General features: G+C 32.0%; 2 protein-coding genes across 2 annotated transcripts; one reads left to right on the top strand and one right to left on the bottom strand.

Annotated features, from left to right (window-relative positions):
• Nucleotides 1-387: 387 nt before the first annotated feature.
• LOC105253848 (p21-activated protein kinase-interacting protein 1-like) lies at nt 388-2,636 on the top strand. Its single transcript, XM_011262175.3, has 3 exons — nt 388-729; nt 919-1,081; nt 1,172-2,636. Exons 1-3 carry the CDS (start codon nt 634-636, stop codon nt 2,407-2,409), a joined length of 1,497 nt encoding a protein of 498 aa, XP_011260477.1. The 5' UTR covers nt 388-633; the 3' UTR covers nt 2,410-2,636.
• Nucleotides 2,425-22,718, bottom strand: LOC105253849 (neprilysin-4). The gene is made up of 17 exons (XM_011262177.3): nt 22,397-22,718; nt 18,346-18,419; nt 9,517-9,593; nt 8,924-9,102; nt 8,451-8,696; nt 7,572-7,777; nt 6,988-7,164; nt 6,666-6,764; nt 6,078-6,222; nt 5,183-5,397; nt 4,796-4,972; nt 4,556-4,718; nt 4,381-4,429; nt 3,992-4,059; nt 3,730-3,866; nt 3,477-3,641; nt 2,425-2,859 (listed from the first exon to the last, which is right to left on the bottom strand). The coding sequence occupies exons 2-17, from the start codon at nt 18,355-18,357 to the stop codon at nt 2,683-2,685; spliced, it is 2,292 nt and encodes a 763-aa protein (XP_011260479.1). The 5' UTR covers nt 18,358-18,419; nt 22,397-22,718; the 3' UTR covers nt 2,425-2,682.
• Between the last annotated feature and the right edge of the window lie 622 nt (nt 22,719-23,340).

Here is a 23,340-nt window from a genome sequence, read left to right as displayed (position 1 = left end):
TTGCATATGTCATTCAATGTTTCAAAATTCTTAACGTTATATTTCGAATTTGCGTATGTCACTCGTTATCAACGATGTTTTGAGCCTAATAGTTTCACAGTTTTAATAAAAAAAGCATAAAAATAAATATGAAACTAAAACTGTCCTTTATCTTTATTTGAAAATTCTTGTAAAGAATAGTTCTTAATCGCATTTTGTGCTTTTCTTTAAAAAAAATATGATTTGCAATGTTTGTAATTTGCATTAATCTATGACGTGTATTTTTATCAATTAATACTGTATACGTGTCATGTATGTGTATATATTTCTCTCTCTCTCTCTCTCTCTCTCTCTCTCTCTCTCTCTCTCTCTCTCTCTCTCTCTCTCTCTCTCTCTCTCTCTGTCTCTCTCTATGTACATATTTTTAATTTAAAAATGCTTCGTTAGAATAAATACTAAGCAATTTGATTTGATTTTACCGGCAGTGCCCAAAAATAAATATGATGTAATTCTATGTAATTTCTAGAATAGAAATAGATGGCAGTATTAAACGGGTAGGCTTGAGAGAGAGAGAGAAAACATCACGTCGCAATAATTCGTGATCAGCACGTGTGAATGTACGTTATGAATAAGTTGTTGTAAAATAAGAGGAAAATGTATTTAGATCCGGAGCTGCCGAGTCCTTTTGAGATCATAGTGGGAACGTACGAGCAATATCTGCTCGGATACAAGGTCCATAACATCGTAAATGTAAGTAAATTTCGCACGCATGCATCAGGCTAATGTTCAATTTGTATCGGTTATACATCGTGCAATATTTTTAATCAATTTCTAAATGTCTAGTGGTGGCATAAAAAATACAAGAATAAAAACACATAATTTAAATTATACCTTTCAAATTAAAATAGTTTAAGCTAAAATTTTTTTTTATATTTCCAGGAATATAACATTGAAAAGAGTTTTGCAACTCACAGCCATGTTGCAAGCATACGCAGTGTTTCCAGTAATAAATACTACCTAGCTTCTGCTGGTGCTGATGAAACAGTATGTTTGTATGACATGCGTTCTAGGAGAGAATCTATTAAATTAATGCATCATAAAGGTACATACATAAATTCATATGTCTGCCTGTATCTATAATATAACAAAATAAATTTATACTAAAATAATGATCTTTATGTTTTATCTGCAGATACTATTAATTGCGTAGCATTTACTCCAGATGGGTCCCACTTATTTACATGCAGTAGCGATGGAAGTATAAGTGCTATTCGTTGTGGTAATTGGCAACTGGATAAACACTGGCTAACAGCGCATAAAGGTTCTGCCGTCAATATTTTTGCTATTCATCCAACAGGAAAGCTAGCGTTATCTACTGGAGAAGATGGTGTGCTTAGAACGTGGAATCTGGTCAAAGGTAGACAAGCTTATGCTACTAACTTAGTACCGAAATTGAAATCTGATGCCAAGTGGATAACAATCATTAAGTGGAGTCCGAGTGGTGAACAATATCTATTAGCTATTAATAGTAATATATATGTATACTCTGTAGAATCAGCTAGCATAGATAGGGAACTTACATTTGATTCAAAGGTTATTTGCGTAGAATTCTTAAAAGATACTTTAATCGCGATTGGTTTTGAGAATGGCGAAATCAAATTCTGTGATCTCAGAACTTCGGTGCATACAGTGAATACAAAGGCGCATAGTATGAGAGTAAAATGTATCGCACATATGAATGACTTATTAGTAAGTGCTTCCAGTTCTGGAGAGATCAAACTTTGGAAATATAACAAGCATAATTTGGATATGTTGCAAACTGTTAATTGTGGTGCTAGAATTACTTGTCTTTGTCTGACACAAACCTATAAAGATTTAATACAACAAGAAGAAGTTAAATTAGATGAAGACAAGGAAGTAAAAGGGAAGAACAAGTTCAGATTGAAACAGGAAGTTATTATTGAAAATGAAGGCGATTGGGAAGTCACAGACGTTTCAAATCCTAAAAAAGGAACGTTAAAAATAAAACATAAAAGAAAGAGAACTACAGAAGATAATGTTCAGAGTTTAAAAAAGAAAATTCCAGAATTGAAAGAAACTATTGCTTTAAAAAGGAAGAAGAATATATTGTCGCAGACAGAAGATTCTGTTAATGATAAACCAACAAAGAAGCAAAAGTTATTAAAAGCAAACTCTTCCAAAAACGAAAAGAAACGGAAAGAGAACAGTGCTGCATCGCAAGTCACTTTGCCAATAAAAAAAATGAAAAAAATGGATAAACTCGATGAACCATCTCTCTCTCGCAAAAAGCACAAAGTAAAATTACCAATAACAGATATCGAAGATGTTTCACCTAGGAAGATAAAGAAAAAAGTGAATGCGGAAAAAGAAGTCGTACTAAAAAGGAAAAAAAAGAAGATAACACAATAAAATAGGAGGAAGAAGTCTCTTTATAAAAGTTATTATTCTCTACCGTGTGATATTTACATGATAAGCTTAAGGCTAAGAATAGCGCCTAAGAGTATATAATAAATTACTCGCTAGTTCCTATAATTGTAAATCAGTCTATTTACAATTTCTTAAAATTATCACTGCACCAACAACTGTTCTTCTTTCACGATGTATATTCAGCTTGAATGAAATAACAGTTTCTGGCATCATTGCGTTATTTTGTACCATTCGAAAATAACACGAATAGAATATCTACCACAGGATACACTTGTGCGCTGGATTCATTGGACTGCCGAGCGGGCATCTCCACGCTCTTGCGAATTCCGCGTTGTTCGATAACGTGCCGATAACACGAAAATGATTCGGCGCATGGACACCCTCTATCACCTTGGACTTTAACGCTCCGTTTGTGTAATTGCCACACCAGACCTTAAAAAAGAGATTAGCCTATTCATAATTTTTGATCTTGTGAATCCTATGTTAATGAGAATTATGAAATCTTCATTTGCATAAAGCTCATACACTCATTTAAGATACATGTAAATTTGTTTTAAACAAGTTTTTTTTATTAACTTGACAAGAAATCTTGTGATCTTAGCGACATAAATTTTTTGCTTATACGTCGTTCAAAGCATACAAATGAGCTTCTGGAGAAACTTTTTATATAATGTATTATGTTTCGACTTAGCAAATCTGGCTTATAAATTGTTTCAGACTTAATGTTTCTCGATAAACGAGGAAATATTTATTATTACACTTTTAAATAGGAATAATTTTTAGATTTAAATCTAAGTTTAAATTTAACTGTAATTTTAAATGTAACAAAGTATTTAAGCATAATGTGTACAGAATCTTTTCTCTTTTATAACATTGCCACTCTTAACTTATTAACTTTTAAATTAGTCTCCCTCTATTCGGTACAAATTGTCTTGTATTTTTCAGCAGAGAGCTATCTGTCCGTATGTCTTTTCGCCATTAAAAACTCATTTGACAGAGAATAAAAATGAATTATTATCTTCGCTAACTTGAAAAGCGCTTTTTTTTACCTGAGCGAAACCCAAGAAGAACAGCTGTTCGTTGCTGTAATCGACAAGACCTGGCAGAGCTTGCTGATACGGATTACGCGCAATCAGCCTTTGATATGCTCTGTAAGCTTCCCTAATGCCACCGTTGTCAGCGATATTTTCGCCCTGAGTATTGATGCCGTTCACCTGAAAAGCAATCGAGAATGAGAAGCGCCTTGGCACTCTTCTTCTTTCGATAAACTTTCAATGAACAACGAGTTTGCTTGGTACTCACTGTGAAATTATCGCCCAACTCCGGCAAATAATAACTACTATACTGCTCGATCATACACTGCACTTTGTCGTGATAGTGTCGTAACGTCTCGTCGCTCCACCATTGACGAAGATTGCCGTTCTCATCGTACCTGCGACCTGTGACATAGAAAATCGTATAATTCTAAATATTATTATGCGGATATTTTAGTATTAAAGAAAGATAGATTAATAGCCAGTTTAGCGATATTGTGCAATATGCATCATGTCGCCGATTATCGCACCTTGATCATCGAAACCATGCGTAAGCTCGTGGCCCATGATGGCTCCCATAGCGCCATAATTGATGGATCTGTATTACATAATATTAGAATTTCGAGATTTATACGATAAAGATAATTTGAATATAATACAGAGATATATATCTCTTTATTTTTGTTTAAAAATGTATCTAACAGATCAAATAGTGTTGTATAGATTAATATGTAAAAGTTAAAACAGCGTGATTTTTCAGCAGTCGCTGCATAAAATATATATCTTATTAAATAATATAGAGGACAATTAGAGAGGAAGAGAAAATCCGTCATAAATAAAAACGCTAATTAAATGAAATATGAGTTCATGAAAATTTTGCCTCTTATCTGTAAAATATCTACGTAAAATTTATACGTACTCCAGTCCATTGCCATAAAATGGAGGATGTAAAATACCAGCTGGAAAAGCTAAAATCACATTTCTTCTTAATTCTAACTTATGAGTTGAGTAATTAAATTAGTATTGTGAAAATGATAATGGACATAAACGACTATTTTAATTAAAGGGAAAGAAAGATTAACTTGGATACTTACTAACTGAATTTAATATGGCGCTATAAAACGCGTTTACCGTCGTGCCCGTTGATATCCACCTGCTTCTGTCAGGCTTTTCGCGCAAATTATTGAAACTCTTTTTCATCGCCACATCGGTCAGTTTTAAAAAAGTTTCGAATAATTTTCCATCGATTATCTCCACCTAAAAAAACCATCGGGACGTTGCGGGGGAGGTTGCAGCAGAATTAAAATTATAAACGATACTTGTAACACACGTACTCCCTCGTAAAACTTGTCCAACTCTTTGGGATCCGTAATCCAATCGGGAAATCCCACAAACGGTCTCATCGCGTGTAACTTTCTATGGGCTCGAGATCTCGTGCCGGTATCCATCCAATCAAGTTCCGTAACCATTTCATCGAATGCTGCTCTGATATCCGATAACATCTCCAATGCCTATCGATAATGGCATATGATAATCAGTTACATAGAATAATTGACATTATTTTAACTTTATATATTTACATTTATTTAAATTTTTATATTTACTGAATATTGAATATTTTTATTATGTAGAATAATTGATATTATTTTTTTATATTTACAGAAAGTATTTCTTATAGTCTTACATATTAATTATATCATGTGCAATTGTTATGCACGAACCTTTTCTCGCGCTTGCTCGTTGAAGTATTTCTGCGCGTAAATATAACTAAGTGCCATGCCGAAGTTCGCATTGGCGTTTCCAGTGCATCCCTTCCAGCGAGGCGTCTTCTCCTTCAGTCCGAAGACCTTCTGCGAGAACTGGAAGCCGAGGTCCCGAAATTTTTGCAGCGTCAAGGGAGCAACCGTCGAGTACACGCTCCACCAGATGTATCGGACTGAAAAATCGATTGGATTTTTATAATTGTAAATACATCGCGAGATCAGAACACGGACAAAGCAATTATAACTATGCGCCTTTTTTAGAGCTTCCGATCTTTCTACCCTTTTGATCATCTTTTTATCTCCCATAGAAATTCTTATAATAGGATGCTCTGTCTCCCCTTTATAGATACAGAATATTATTTTTCTCCCCTTTATAGATATAGAATATTATTTTTCTCCCCTTTATAGATATAGAATATTATTTTTCTGTATCTATAAAAGGGAGAAAGAGCATCTTATTATAAAAAAAAATCTGTAGTTTATATATTTGAATCTATAAAAGTGTTCGCAATATTTCTCTTTCTTTTTATCTTATTGATGTTTTACTTATTGTTCTGTTTATTTTGTTTATACATATTATAGCAATAATTATTTATTATAATAATTATATATATTATTATATATTATTATCGATTGGATAGATTTTAGCGGAAATGCTTATTCGTCGTTGATTATATTTGAATGTATAAACGCGCGAAGAGGATGCTTCCGCATTACAAATGCAGGCAGCTCTCCTCTCTCGTGGTCGTAATGGAAGCAAAAGCAACTGGATGCAATCATTAAGTTGGGTGAGTATACATTATGCCGAGTGGCAATCGCCCTTGGTTGACGAGGACGCGTAAATTAAACGTACCTATCGTGGCGGGTTGCGTGTTGGACAGCAGCACTGGTAATTTCTGCAAATACTGCAGGTCTATTAAGATAACTCGATCTACGGTCGGATTTATGGTGACATTTGTGTTCTCGAATACAGATTCCAGATATATCGTCCAATTCCACTGAAACAACATTCGCGCGTTTGATTACTCATGATTACAATCTTCGCTCAAGTTGCGAAAAATAATTTTATACAAACATTAAGGAATCTTCCAATGTATATGATAGATATTAATTTGAAAAATAATTTTAATTTTTTCAATTATTATTTTTTATTGTTTGATAATATAATTTTAAATTCATTCCTAATAATTTCGATGAAGATGATGATCTTTTCATGCAACTTTAATTAGAGAATTTTGATCAAAGTTATATACTTAAGAATTTTGATTAGTTGCATATTTAAATTTTTCGATATATCTTTTTCTCACTATTTAATATTTCATAGCATTTAATTGTACTTTAAAATATTTATTATACTATCAATATTATTAAATTACTTATTTTTCATGCAAGTTGTGAATACTCTTGCTCGGAAATAAATAAAGAATTAATATCGCTTTACCTGCACCGCGTGCATATCCGTAAGTTGTTGCAGCTCATTGATCGTCACGTCGTGAAGAAGATGATCCGCGCTGCGTCGCTCCTCGGGTGTCGCCATGATCTGGACGGATTTCAAAACAATTAAACGTGTTCCTGAAATGATTATCCTCACATTGGAAGTTGAGTAATCGAAGGTAAAAGAATGTTTGATTATTCGCAATTATTGTCATACAATTCCATATTAGGATTATTGCACAACTTTTCGAGAGTATGTTGCCTTTAATATAAATATATATTTTAAAAATATTAATAAACATAAAATATAATTTGATAAAGCAAAGTACTTTGGCGAGTTTCGTGCCGAACTCTATGATCTCATTGGCATAATTCGCGCTCATGTTCCCAGCCCCTGCGAGCTCGACCATGGATTTTATGTACTTTCTATACTCCATCAATTCTAATTGAAATCGTCGTGGATCTAATAGATAACGCTCGCTAAATCCAGGAGATGCTTGCTCTATCTAAAAGAAATTTATTTTCTTCTTTTATACATTGTTGCGAAAATAATATATTTGCATCTTAGAAATATTTTTTCAAAAAGAACAAACACAATTCATTTATGATAAGAAATTATATTTAATTGAGAATAATTGAAAAAAGAATATACTAAAAATCTATCATTTTTTAAATTCCATTAATAAAAATATTGAAAATCACAAATTGAATAAAATTTTTTAAAAAATTCTAAATAGTATTCTATAAATTAATATGATTTTTGATATTCATATAAAAGAAATTTTCCATTTGTCTAAAAAAAAATTGTTCTTTAATTTCCCTGAAATTCAAATTTGTTTTTCTGCAATTATAATTTTCCATCATTGAATGAATCTTTTTTCTTAAAATTTATAAAATAAAATTTCACTCTCACCATCATTCGATTTCTTGTAGTGTCCTTAATGTCCTCACTGATGTAAAAATTAATAAAGAGATTTAAGCCCAACGCTCTCTGTGCTATCCCTGTTAATCTCGATATATCGAGAGAAGGTATATTACCCTGCATCGGCGGATCCTTTGGCAAGCCTAATTTATCGAGTACCTGAGAAATGGGTTGTAATCCTAAGGCCTCGACACTCGCTGCAATTCGATAAATTTTTCCGTAATAAAGATATGTTCTATTGTCGTTAAAATCTATGAAATCTTTTTTTAGTTAATTTAAATTGCGCGTAACACATTTCATATGAATTTACTTCCAGTTATTCGAGAGAAATCTAAAATGATGATACTTCTGTTTAAATCATTTACACGCTTGATTATGCGATTCATAAACGATCGTTCAGAGGCACGCGAGTTCCGGTTACTTCTTCGTAATAATAAAATCGTCAATTTATCCTATTACATTGTGACTAACACCATAATGTTAATTATATATTATGTGAGCCAAGATGTATTGTTAATTCTAAATTCTTTTATTTTTTTTATTTCTTATGTAAATGTCAGTTTATGCATTATATCTCTGCACGAAACGACAATTGCTTGAATAATTTATTCCATAATTTATGCCACTGTAAACAAATTACTAGAGTTCCGTTAACGGTTGCATCGCGAAGATATAATTAGTGTTTTCCTTCTTTGATATCGATCTTCGATACTCTTTATAATTTAATTCTTTAAGAATTCAAAAATTCTTGATATTTATTTTTTGAAAATATTCTTGTTATCTATTTTTTGAAAATATTCTTAATATCTATTATTGTCAATTTGATTATGTCATTTATATTATTCAATAACTTTAATCCTTAGGACTTACCGATATCCATACAGGTTTTATAAAGAGCTCTCGCTAATTTGACTGGCCTAAGATCGGTCTCCTTATCCGGTTCTTCTAGTAAAATTCTTAAATTCTCTAAAAGTTCCTCCCTAAGCAAACTTAGCTGATCCCAAAAGCTCTGACTTTGAGGAATCGGATGCTTGTTGATCCAACCGCCACATGCGAAATTGTAGAAATCCTTGCAAGGATCCACGGATTTGTTCATCGCGCCTATTACTCGCGCCGCTAAACAAACGGATTTATGCTCTTTATATTTCAGTATATTTCAGTTTCAGCATTATCGTAATCTCGAGTAAAAATCTCGATTATTATTACAGTAATAGAAACAACTTATCTTGATGAGAAGATTACTCAAATTTTTTCTTAAATAAAAGTTTACAGAATTTCGTATAATATTTATCATTATCTTTTCTTGAAATGTTAAAGAATAAATAAAATGAGGCGTCACATACCTGTCTTGATACATTCCTCGCTCTGACACATCTCCTTGTACTCTTCTTTGCGGAAGACCGCTATTTGCAACGTCAGTGCTACAATGAGAGCGATGACAGTCACTGCTAACAGTCCAACAACGATCACAAGCCTCATTTCCTTGCTGCTCGATTTCTTTTCATCTTTTTGATTATAATTCCTGTTGAGAAAAAGAAAGAATTTCGGTGATATATATCGTAATTGAAGAACTTATTCTCAAACTGTTCTGAATTTTATTAAAAAATGAATATCTATTATTAGATTTTCCACACTTTAGTAATATTTCCAGAGATTTTTAACTATCCTAATATTTTTATTATTAATCTCAGAATTTATCAAATGAAACATTAATCATCACTTTGTAAAATTAACAAGCATTAAATGAAAAAAAAGAAAGAATATAAAAATTGTTTGCACAAGCTTTATAAAGTTTTTGATAAAAAATAATATTGAAAGAGTCGCTTTAATTATATTTCCAATAGAAGATTAGGAAATTAATAAATAGTGATTCAAAATTAATATAAGAAATAATAGAATGTTATTGATTCTGAAACGAAAAGAAAATGCTAATTACCACGAAACATCAGAATTTCCTTTGGAAATTCCTCCGTTCTCCCCCGCATCTCTCTCATTGTCCTCTGGGTCGTTTACCTGCAAAAGAGAAACGATATATTGTACATCTATTGTGTTTTACTCTTTTTCTTTTTGTTCATTTTATTCATGATACGTGTCCATCGAAGAATGTAAAAGTATATACAGTTACTTGGGATGTGTTAATATACAAAACACGAAAATAACTTGATTGATAATTTCGATTAAAAAAATAATGTATCTTATGTGATTTAATTTGTGTTCCTCGAATCTTAGGAATATGAGAGATCAAAGTTCAACCAAACAGATGCATCTTATAAAATATAATCAGGAACCTTGAAGCACCAGAATGATTGACTCTTGTGTGAATCACGTGTTGAGAAAAAAAGTTCCACAAGGAAAAAAATTGTCTCTCCACAGAAAGTAAGAGAAATAAAAATGTAGGAAAAGTAAATTTTAAATACTACTTCTTTATTTATTCATTAAAATAAAAAAAATCAATGTCTAACAACAAAAAATGATTATCATATTGACTATCACATTGACTATCGCCGCGATAATAATGATCTACTATCCTGAATTTTGTTAGAATAGCGAAATATATTTTTAACATATATCAATTTTCTACTGGTATTAGATAAGGATAGAATGTGATGAGTTTTAATCGAACGATCGGTGCATCCAAAACGCTCTCATCTCGTTCACTCTGTAAGCGATGTCAAACTCTGCACATCTGGTCGGAACAAACCTTACATAAGCTTACATTAGCTTTTCATTTATTTTCGCGTCATTGCCGCGAATAGTTTCGACGAGTTTAATGGGGCGAGAATTGTCTGTCAACACAGGATATTGGGCACGAGGAGAATAATGTCCGAAGTAATTCCGTCGATTCTGGGACAAGGTAAAAGTATCAATCATACTAGTTTGATGCCGCGACAGATGATATTTTGTCGATTTAAACCGCGCAAAACAGTCGCTTCTATCTATAATTAGCGTAAGTGAAATAAGTCGGAAAGAATGATTTCATAGAACTCGATATTATCCTTCCGTATATAATGCTAAGAACACTCGGATACTCGACTAACTCTTTATACGAGAGCATATCCCATACTATCAGCTTGTCATAATGTAAATTATGCGCCATAAGTTTGAAGATTTGAAAATTTGCATTTATATGATATTTTCAAATTATGAAATTACTTTAAAAAATTAATGAAAACATAATGACGTAATAATATTCTTTATATTTTCAAAATAATTCTTCGAGTACTTATTTTAAGTTGGAAATTATCTTTTTGTGTTAAAAAACGTTCATAAAAAAATTAACATATTAAAAATATTACTTAATTCGAAATATGCTTTTTATATTTCTAAATTATATCTAATGTAGACAAAAATAAAAAAATCGCACTAATTAACGTACATCACATCTTCAAAGATTATCTAATTCCCAAGTCATTCTACTTTACTGACATCAATTAATATTAATTATGGCCAAATGAATGGTCCTTGTATGCGTATCTGCATTCTATAATCTGGGATCATAATCAATGTCAGAGACGTGAAATACTCAACTAAAATTAATGAATCAACAAGACACTATTGACATTGAAATTTCTTCATTTCTCCTTAATAAGGTAGTCTCACCTGTCATCTCCTAATTTTTATGACAAATATACATACTTTCTTCGTTTATTCGCATTATTTGATTAATCTTTTCATTTCCAATGACTTTAGTGAATATATTTTCTAAATTTATAATATACCATCATATAAAGAATATAGAGCTTTAATATTTATTTACAAATATAATTTCATATTAATATTTAAAGAATAATTTTTAAAGCTGTATGCTTTACAGAGATACGAAACAAAGAATGTTTTTTTTTTAAATCAAGAATTTCTATCTTAAAGTATTTAAGATTTTGAATAAAATATTCCTTAAGTCTGATTTTATCAACATCAACTAATTAATTTTTTTCGTTATTTAATTGATTCTTTCTTCTCGTAAATCATACATGATATATTGATCGTAATACGAGTAATGATAAAAACAATTTAGATAATTGCGATTGGCGCTAATTGACGTTAATGTAATAGGCTTCGAGCTTTCTAAAAGCCGGATTAACGCCTTCGTGTTTATAACCGCGAGACAAGAATCCGATTTTCCGCGCGCAGTAGAGATGCATCGGCTTGCGGCCGACAACGTTTCCATTATACGCGCTTCGACCTACCGAATCGACAGACTTTTGCGCGAGAAATACTCGAGCGCCGGCGCCCTTTTTTCCCTCGTTTTCTTCTTTCTATCTATCTATCGTGTATATAAACCGTATGGAATTGCGCAATCATGTATCTGTTATTCCAACTGCCTCTACACTCGATTAAACAGAGCGATTCTCTGCGAGATATCGTATACACACCATGATTCTTAGTTATTTTTAGCTATTTTCGCTGTTTACTTTTCGTCTTCTCCTCCTTAATCGCCTTCTCTCTAAAGCCTGAGTGAAAAAAAGTGCCACTATTGTACATTTATCAATTATTTAATATCTATTATAATGTATATCATATAATTCATTATTTATTAAGAAATAAAAAAGAATTGATTATTAATTATATATTTTATGAGAGAAAGAGAGATACAGCTCTTACTCTCCCTATTTTTTCTATCATAAATTTTACCATAAAATGATTAAAATTTATTATTTCTTCTAAAAATGAAATATAATAGAATAATATTTTTTATATTTTATATTCATTTTATATTTATTTGTCATACTTATTGTTTTTGTAGAATCACGCGTGAAATTACCAAAATTATTTTTTCCTTTCATTCTTCTTCGTCATGATATATAGCAATTTAATTTTTAATGGTCGCAATTATAAAGAGTAACATGTAATTTACGATCGTGAAAAATGCCAACTACACGTGGATTAATTACTTCTTTATATTCAATTCATATGAATTATGTCTCGCGCATATAGCGTGAAAATTCATGGAAACTCGAATAGGAAAATTACATTTCAGTTACATCAATAACTGGACATGTTTTTTACATTGATGATGTTTTTCACTGATAAGCACTCGCAAGTCGGCAATTGTCATCGGCTTCATGCTCGCTACCGATGGCGTGTCCTTGCAGCCAAGTAATTGTCATCCATCTAACATCGCTTCCGATATGGCGTCGTCGTCCTTGCGAGGATTTCACCGTTTAACGTCAAGTCAGAGATGTAAATCCCACCTAGCGATTAACAGCGCGTCTGACATTGAATTTTACGACGGATCGATAGAATTTCAATTCGTCCCAACGATCGTAATCGGAAGTACTCGACGAATTGGCTCACGTTCAAGCGCATCGCGACGAATATCTTCACGTATCTTTACGGGCGATCCGCTATTAAGTGGGATCATCGACGAACGATGACTGCTTTCATATGCACTTATTGATAACAGAAGTCATCGGGTGTATCTCTCGAAAGATTACACGTACATATTATTCGCGCCTAAGAAACTCCGCTATTTCCCTCCTTTGTTTCGCCGCGGAATATCGCGTATAATTAATCTCTTATGTTGATAGATGAATTCCTCCGATCGATGACGGATCATGCAATAAACAATCAGGGCCGTTGGTTAAGCATGCATAATTCACTCTTCTTTTCCCATATTTACATCACGGTAAGAATTACGACTTGGAGAGATAAAAATTGCAAAGAGAATGTTTATGTTTTTATTTCTCCACGCAATCAATGTCAGATTATGATATCAAAGTGAGAAATTATGTGAATTCTTTTTTTGCGTACATTCATGCACAATTTATGTTGAAAATTAATTAATTAATTAAGATAATTTTTAATATTAATTGAATTAATGTTTTAAATCTTGCGTCCAATAATATAGATGAATAAAATATGTATATCAGAAACTTCTTTTATTATTCTTCTTGCATTAGCAAATAAACGTATGTATAATTCAATCTGCATGTATCCAACAAAAATGAATCTTGTAATGAAATTTTATGGCTAGTCATTAATTGCTATGAATCTCTCCGACAAGAAAGTCATAATTACTCGGACGAAATCATTTTTCTTTAGAAGAATTTTAGTTTCATTTATGAAATCTAAATTAATGGTAAGAACTAATGTATTTTTGTCGAATTTCTAAATTTGAAAAGTAGATTGTACAAGTCATCTATAGCGATATAATCTTTGAATTTAAGATGATTAATTTTCACATAATTACTTCATTCTATCAAAGAAATAATTTCTTGCTAATTATTCTTCTTATTTTTGATCGCACATTTTTAAAAATGCCTATAAATATGTAACAATATGATAATTTATCAAATAATTAATTTCGAGCTAAAGATGAGCTCATTAAATATATGAGATATTAAAATATAAGATTTACCCGATAGCATCTGTATTAATATTGCATAATTAATTTTTTAACACGTACGATTAATTTTTATACATTTCTGTCAAAACAGATTTCAATCATCGAATTTTTTACTTTAGGTACAACAATTGTTCAGGTTTTCTGTAGCATAGTTGAATACATGATTTATCGATAGTACTCTTCTAATCGATTCTTAATTCTAGTCAGGTGCGAGTCAACACGAGCAACTCACGCCCGCGGCGACGTACTATGCGGTATTTATTTGCCGTCAGAGTTTTTCAACTCATCACGTACGAGATAATCTAAAACGTTATAAAAGACATTGACTCCTATCATCGTACGGCACGTGAGTATCTATCGCTCAATCTGTATGCTTCTGTTCACATCTCCATCAAATCGGTATTAAAATTTGCAACGCAAATATATCTTTTAAATATAATATAGATCGCGTCAGAACATGTAAGTACACATCTGGCAGATTGCTTGCTAAATGACTTAATATCTTTGTCTCATGAATTTTAATTTTTTTAAACATAAGCTTCATATAATATATCATCGACATCAAAACAGTTGGTTTTTTTCTTTCCTGCCATAAATAATGAGATTTTCCATTCTTTCCTAAAAAATACTGATGTTTTTAATGTAAAATTAGCTAAGTATAAAGGAAATTTTGCTTATACGTTTCAAGTCATTTATCTCTCTAGACGGCCTTCGTTATCTCTATCATCATAATTGCATTGTACAGGATGAATAATATCTTTTCCGCTGAAATAGTCAATTTTCCTTATAAGTATTTTTCACAACAGTGTCATTTCAGCGCAAAATTATATACTTATATAAGATAAGAAAAATCTAAGGAATAATTTAAATTGCCTATTTTGACAATGATATATAAATCAAAATCTCTTATAATTAGATGTGTTACTTATGATTTATAATCGTGTCTCTCGCGAGCGGAAATTAATAACATTTTTAAATATGCCATTTGTGCCACTTCCAAAATAAACGGCTCGACTTAGAAATTTGGCCAGTATCACAGGTCGTTGTCGTCTCGAGATTTTCCTCCGAGAGACTCGGAAGATGTTTTCGCGAGACCGGTTCATTATTCTCGTTTACGTTTGCAGACTGTTCTCAGAAGAAGAGACAAATGTATTTTTGTTGGAATATTTCCTCGCGCAAAAAATATACGTACAACGAATATGCACATCTGATTTCGCTCGTATTTCATTCGTTTATTTATTTCGTCGCGATCTCCGTGAAAGAGATTCATCTGATATATTTATATCAAACTGGCGTTGCTGCAAATCATTTTATTTGTGTCAACAGAAAATCTTCATAAAATAAGATGGAAAACTTAAAGGAAGATGCAATAGTTACAATTCGTATTCGCCATTTTTATTCGGCGACAAGCGATTAAATTATTTTTTAGCGATTACCGCCGTGAAATTTAGGTCGAGGGAAGTTTGTCACAGGCCACCTTCAAAAGTGGCGAACACTCGAGTCTACAGTGTGTATCTGTGTATGTATCGCGTCCTGCTGTTTCGCTCGTCGCAAGTGGAATGCCTCAATGCTTCATTGAGAGGATTCTATTTCAACGACACGAATGTGGGAGTCATAAGTGTCGCCGCGCTGTTGATGCTTGAAACCCATTATCGCGTTATTACTTGATAATAATACAATTACGGTAGCGAAGGTGGTCACTGACTTCTAGCTTCAGCGAACGAGGCGATTCTTTGTCCGAAGTATCCTTTTCCTTTCCGCGTGTACTTCATTGCAAGCTAATTAAAGCGAAATCTTTGGAAAAAATGATTTGCCTAGAAAGATAACTGAAAGAAGATTTTTGCAATCCTCATTTTTGCAAAATTGTGCTTTTATAGATTTTTTTATTCCGTCTTGATTTTTCATTAATTGATAATTTTCATTAATTGATAAATCTTAACAAATTTATAGAGAGTTTATGACTTGTGACTAGATTATACTTGATCAGACAAATTCATTTTAATCAGATTATTTTCTCAGATTTCGAATACGCTAAGCGATCAATATTTGATAACCCTGACAATGCAAGTCGCGAAGCACAACCATTGCATTGCTTAATGACTTCTGAGAAAGGGTTCGTGAAATGAATTCGTTTCAAGTACTCTTCTCGCTATTGACTTGAATTTCTCGAGCGATTCTCAACTCGCTGCGGATCTATTTGTACGCTCCACTTCTTTTACCTACTTTTTCGATGAAAGAAACAATAATGTTTTCGTGATAATCTTGTTGAAATATGGGGTCAATGTGCAAGCTCACACCATCACCAGATAATAAAGTAGTAGAAGAGATGAATAGAGAAAGGAAGTAGATTGATTACGGGTGGATAAAAAGTTGATAAGATTATTCCAATTATCTATTTATCCGAGCATTCGAGAAGCTAAGAGCGTTAAAATTTTGTAGTTTAGCTTTAACTTTCGTCTTAGTTTTATTTTTCATTTTTTTTACTTCATTTATGATCATTTAAACTGGGGAAACAATTTACATATAATATATATATAATTCAGAAAAATGCATCAACTATGTAGTAGTCCTGCGAAAGGAGAAAATCGATATTTGCCATAAATGGTACCATCTGCCTCGAGCATGAATAAAACGCGATATTCGTTGTTAGCAACTGGTCTTATTGTAATTATCCTTTACCTGCAACCGATTGGCCTCTTTTTCCGTCAAATAAGAAAACTCGAATCGGTCTCAGCAATGTTCAACTATTTGCAGTTTCTAACGAAGTATAGTCGAACACGGCAGTTTACTTTTTCCTCTTAATTGGATTTATAATCGAAGAAAATAACGATTGATCGACTGATTGTGCAAGTCAAAAATTCATGAATATAAAATTAATAATAAATTAATAATAAATTCGTGAATATAAAATTATTTAATATATGTATAATTATAATTATAATGTATTCTCTTAAAGTGTTTTAGTTTCATTATTTACAATAGCAACTATATCTAAATTTGAAAAAATCTAAAGCAGTGATCAGTACAAAAATCAATGGGAAGATAATTACTAGAAAATTTGGAGCAAAATTACTAAAATAATTTCTAATAATATATATTTTTACATGATTCCAGAAATAAGAACCGAGTTTATTCTCAAATCATCTCTCTATAAATCTCAATGTTCTTTTAAGATCGATCTTTTTCGAAGCTTATATCGTAGCGCAAATACTTTGCTCGATGATTTCCATTCTTCGTATTAACATCTGTGCAGAATAGATTGCAATCATTTGCGCCTCACCTTACATATCGCATATAATGATAAGTCAAGGCAATGGGTGCGTATGTTTTATGCAGATCAGCACATACGCGAGGAACGAGAACTACGGATATCGATAGCGAAACGAGAAGAAAGAAGAAGGATTCGATAACCGAAAAGAAAACTGTCAACAAGTGGGAAGAGACTGAATACTCAATTTACAATCGATTCTTTGAATGTAATACTTATCGCAAATCTCTACGATTTTTTTAACTCATCTTTTTTTTTATTAATTCTTTTTTTTAAATTTAATGAATTGCATTAGATAAATTAACGTAATATTATCGATGAAATATTTGAATGTAACGATTCATCGTTGAAGCAACGAACAGGATAATCCTTCAAAATAAAAATTCATCAATTAGAATTGATTTAAATAAATCGCTTCCAATTGCGTGATGTTGTTTTCCTGACAATATACACACGAGATGAATGTGAAACGAGATTATTATACGAACATGTGGAATTAGCATGAAATTTTAAGAACGTATTCCTTGATTTGGAGACGATTTTATCTCGCAACTTTACTACGCATTTTCTGCTCGAATCTTGCAAGTTTTCGGGCTATGACTTTGATAATTACTTTATCAAGTAAAGTTTTTATTAAAAATTAAACATTTTCTTTATCACTTGCTCAAAGCATTAAAGAAATATACGATAAAAAATTTCATTTACATTTCTAAAACTTTTTTGTTTCCGCTGAAAGATAACTTGTGATAAATAATTGCTCGTAATATTTTTTTAGCCTCGAACAGTAACAAGTATACTAATCATGGTAAATAGTAAATATCTATCGTTTTAGAAGCACGAAAGATAAGAAAATAATCTGCTATGCATACGTGTAATTATATTATAAAGAAAATTGTATCTGTAAAATAAATAATTCTTTTAATAAATAATTCCTTTAATAAATAATTCTATTGACCTTATATTTTCGCAAGAGGAAAAGAGTCGACTCTTCATCGGTTAAAGAATAGATGATTGAATTAATGAGACAGCCGGTACGACGACATCCGAATCCAACTTATCTTATTGTTAGTCTCTACGTCGATTCGTCATCATATTATATCGGCGAACGATAGATATAAATGCACGGAAGAAAAAATGCACACACGTCTCACCTTGTATCTCATCTTCGCGTCTCCTTCGCCGTCTCGTTCTTCCTGAATGATCTCTAGACTCTTAAGCGGCGTGTCTGCAAAAAAAGACGGAAAGAATTATTATTAAAAATGTCCCTGCGTGTCTGGGTACAAATGCGACGACGGGACCGTGAATCATCTGTTTTGCATTGAATAAGAGAAAACGCGCGCAAGAGAATATTCTTTTTGTCTTCTTTCTCCTCGCGCTTTGTGATAATGATACACACGTCCGTCTTTTCGGGAAGACAATAATGTCGCGACACTCTTGTCTGCCTCCCGAAAAACTTTCGTCGAGTTTCAATCTGTCACGACTGTCATATTTTAAATATATTGTACATAAATATATATATTTTGTGTACTGAATACGTGCAAGATATTTGCTTCGTTCAGTTCATCTCGAAAATGCGGGCTCGCAAAAACGAGTTATTAATACATATGAATTTTGAGAGAGAAAGAAACGGATGAACGCGTCGACTTTTACCGGATATAAAGACTTCAGTAGTACGGATGATATGTGACGCTTTCATAATGATTTACCTTCCTAAAATCAGCACGGTACATTAAATAGTTAACGAATCATGCACGGCTTGATAGCTCGATTGTTTCTCTCAAAACGCTTTCATTTCCATAAGACACATATGCATGTTTTCTTGCATCTATATACAATTTTTTTTTATCGGAAAATCTAAAGAAGGAAATCAAAAGATAAGATATTATATACCATATAAGGGAAGTTTATTAGTTAAAGATGCGTGTGTTTATGCGGATATTTCACACCATGGATTTTCATACTTCGACAGGTATTCTCTACACGTCCGTGGAAAGAAAACGAGAGGATTTATCTCGATTAGCGGATTAAACCGCGCGAAAAAGCGTGCACGGCCATCTAATCACGATTTACTGCCTTTTGTGCCGCGAAATTACGTCGTGAAATCGCGAGATTATTATTAAATCGGATGCATCCTGGCGAATCGAGACGAAAGCGTACGCCACTCTCGTTCAGGATCGGTGTATTATAGAATGCATATGCGCTGATATAAATTTTGATATCACAATTATCGCACTGATTATTGACAGTTTTTTTATATTGTCAATTGTTGTATTTAATCATGACAGAAAACAAGATAAAATGAATTATTTACGAAATCATTTTATTCAATTTTAATATTTTTGGCAAAACAGAAAATAAATTTAAAATTATTATAGAATAAAGAGAAAAAAAGGAAATGTATCGAATTCTTTTTGCATTTATTTCGATTTCTCGTAATAGTTCCCATATCGCAAATATCATATATTGAGTTTACACGTGTACTGTATGTATGTTATAGTTTATATTACTTATTTTCAAAGAATCATGATAACTTTTTTTATGGTGCGGTTAAAAAATTCTTCTTGTTCATTTGTACTTATATAATTTGTTGTTTATAATATGCGAGATTTTTTAAGTAATCTTTATAATCTTTTTACGATGCGGTTAATTTTTTCTTGTTCTTTGTTTTCGCTTACATAATTTGTTATTTATAATATTATAAATATGCATACAACATCGACAGCAGTTCAACATAGGTATCATATGTTCTAAAGCAACTTACTGGCCGTTTAAATCCGATCCTGCTCTCGCTCTACGCGATGCTTTCGATTTTGCATCTACTAATCGACACGCATCTCCTGCATGAGATTCAGTGCAACGATTGCGTATAGTCATCTTCGATCATTTAATGCAGCCCGCGCTTAAAGATACAATATTGATCTGATTATAGATGTACGTTTGCTTTTATGTAATAAAATGTCTACAGTTGCAGCCACACTTGTGATATATTACTGTCTAAAAACGAAATAAAATATTTGCGGATGTATTATAAATACGTTAGCTAATGCTCTTTTCAAACGAAATGAAATAACCGATATATAAGTTTCATTCAAGTACTAAAGAGAAATGAAGTTTCTTCTAGCATTAACATAACGTATAGTTCATTATTGATGGAAACAATTTTATGTTATATCATGAAAACCTTTATTTAAATTATATTTTAATTAATTACAATTTTTTTTACTCCAAAGATAATATCATTATTTCGGGTAACAAAAACTTTTAGCACTTTAGTATTTATTAGAGAGAGGGATGCTAAAAACATTTCAGACATATGAATCTTATCAAGGTTCGCATGATGTTGAAGATATAAACGACCAGCGTTGCTAATTTTGAAAGAAACAGTTCCTTTGTACGGACACAGAAAAACTCACCGAGAGGTCGCATAACATGCATGTGTGTAGAAGCACCCGTTTTAAAATCTATTCATAAACGCGGAACGCGCGCATGTTAAAAGAGATGCGCTGCGTTCATTAAAAGACGTTCGTTTCCCGCCGAGAGAAATATCACATAAATTCGAAATTTAACTTCTTTAAAGCGAGACGATACACTAACCGCACTCCTGGCGTCTCGCCAGAGGGTAATTTAATGTCGGAGAAAAGCACTTTTGTTGAAGGCACGCTATTAATCTTCTCCACATTACGTGCATTTTTTCAATTATTTTTCTCGAATTCTTTATATCGTCGACTTGAGATGAATCAATTATCGTACTTCCACATCTTATGTAGTATGGAGAAAATTTTGCAATTTAAAAATTTCCCATTAAAATTTATATATATTTATCATAAAATAAAACTATATTCGCTTCATAATAATAAAATATTATTAAATTATAAATTTAATAAAATATATAAGTAATATATATCGTAATCTTATAATATATCATATTCTTGATAAATTTAGATTTAATATTATATTTAATTAAATATAATATTTTAAAAAATATATATATATTCAATTAATTATATATTATATAATTAGGTATATAATTTATATACTTTCCTTTCTTCAAAAAGAGAAACGAAATTTTAATCACTAAAAAATTTAAGGAAATAAGCTATTGTTATTACGAACATTGTCTTAAGTAAAGTGTGTTGAAAAACGATAATCGCAACACAAGCAAAACTGTGGTTTGCAACGTGAAGGAAGATGCGCAAAAAATTTATCTGAGATATTCACAATATCACAAGGGAGAGAGAAATGCTTTCTCTTCCGATAAATATATAGAACTCTCTAATCTTATCATCATCGAATAAATAGAATACGTAAAACTTTATAAAAATAAATTGAAAGCAATTTATATAGGATTGATAGAATTTTATTAACTCTTTCACAAATTAATAATCTTTTTAAAATGGCTAAATTCGCTAATATTTACATGTAGAATTCGAGAACTTTTAAAGGAGTGTAATAATCCTATTATTTTTACGTAACTTAAATTTTCCATGTTTTGTATTGAAAAATTTGAAACATGCGTCATACGATAACATTGCTAAACTGTGTCACTATCAATAGATGATTATATAGAGAGATACGCTAGATTAGAAGTTCATGTCTTAGACCTTCGACCTCTCAATATACAATACGCGCATCGCGTGTAAATATTTAATGTATCACGTGCACTGTTCCCAGAAAAAAATTTTATATAATGATATTTATAAATAGTAGTATTAATGATAGTAGTATATAATGATATTTATAAATAGTAATATTAATGATAGTAGTATATAATGATATTTATCAATAGTAGTATTAAACGAATTTTGTATAATAGTTTTCTAAAAAAAGGTTAGAACTATAAATGTTAAAAGGATGTTTTTCTTCGAATAATATTTTTCCTTATTGATTTGCAAATTTACTTTCTTGATTATCGAAAGTAAATGCAATCGAGATTTTTACAGGTTTTTTGTTAGGATTATTAATCTCGAAAAAATATATATATTTTGCACTAACACACTTTAAATTTTTTAAACATTATTTTTAAAAATTATTATATTATACATACTATAAATATTTTTCAAAATAAAACGTACAAAATAAAATATATTAAATTCGTTGAGATAGATATTATTCATTTCTTTTTTTGTTTTACCAAAAGACTGGCATCTTGAAGATACATCTCTCTTAATATATCGTGCGATATATCGATTGACAAGTGCTCACCTGTTTGCAGCCTCCCTCGACGAATCTCTTATATACTCATATTAAAGTACTGTGCGCGTGCTTCAATTTTTCTTCCTCTTCGCTCCGTGAAATATCTTCGCAGTAGAAACAAATAGTCGGAAAAATCGTTCCTTTCTGTCGCGATTTTCCTTCTGTCGCCGCAGTCGCCTCACGTCATCCCTTTGATCCCTCGTGTGAGCTTCGTTTCCTTTATTTTTTCTTCCTCCCTTTCTTCTCCCTGAGTTTTAACGGCCGCGTATATCGGTCGCGACGGAGGATGCGACTCGAGGACCGTTAGTAAACTAAACTGAAGTTTCGGCTTGCGGAGGAGCGACTCTAATCTTCGAATCCCCCACCATTTCCGCGCCACGATGTCCCGTCAGGGACGGATCGATTCAGTGCAGTTTAATCAAGCTGTTGCGCGAATTTTCTTCTCGAGACGTTCAAAAAATTGGGAAAAATGTTTTTTCCTAAAATAATCACCTAATCGATATTAAAATACGTCATTATATATCAGACACTCCTTATATATCAGACACTCATTATATATCAGACACTCCTCGATCATTCTTTCGACGATCGATCTCCATATTTTTCGTTTTCAGTATTTTTCATAGATTTATTTCTCTACAAATAATATTTATTGTATGCATCAATCGATCATGGTCAAATGTAATGATCCTAATCACTCAAGATAATATCGACTTCGCGCAAAATCCACCATTCATCATCCAGATTCCATTATCCCGATTTGCTCGAAATCTTTGACGCGGGTCGACAGCGGGCGCCCGATGACGGCGACGCACGTCGATCTCGATCGGTCGACGTCGTAGATCTTCGCGGTTTCTCGGCGGCGCGTTTTAAAGAGACGAGGATTTCACGGTCCGCCGGCATTTGCCGCAAGACCTCGCAGGCAGGAGGTGTACTAGGAGCACTCCGCGCTC

Source organism: Camponotus floridanus, unplaced genomic scaffold, assembly GCF_003227725.1.
Source record: "Camponotus floridanus strain SB8 unplaced genomic scaffold, Cflo_v7.5 scaffold55, whole genome shotgun sequence".
NCBI classification, from domain to species: domain Eukaryota; kingdom Metazoa; phylum Arthropoda; class Insecta; order Hymenoptera; family Formicidae; genus Camponotus; species Camponotus floridanus.
The sequence above is the reverse complement of the archived record's forward strand: the minus strand, read 5'-3'. Positions and strand labels throughout refer to the sequence as shown.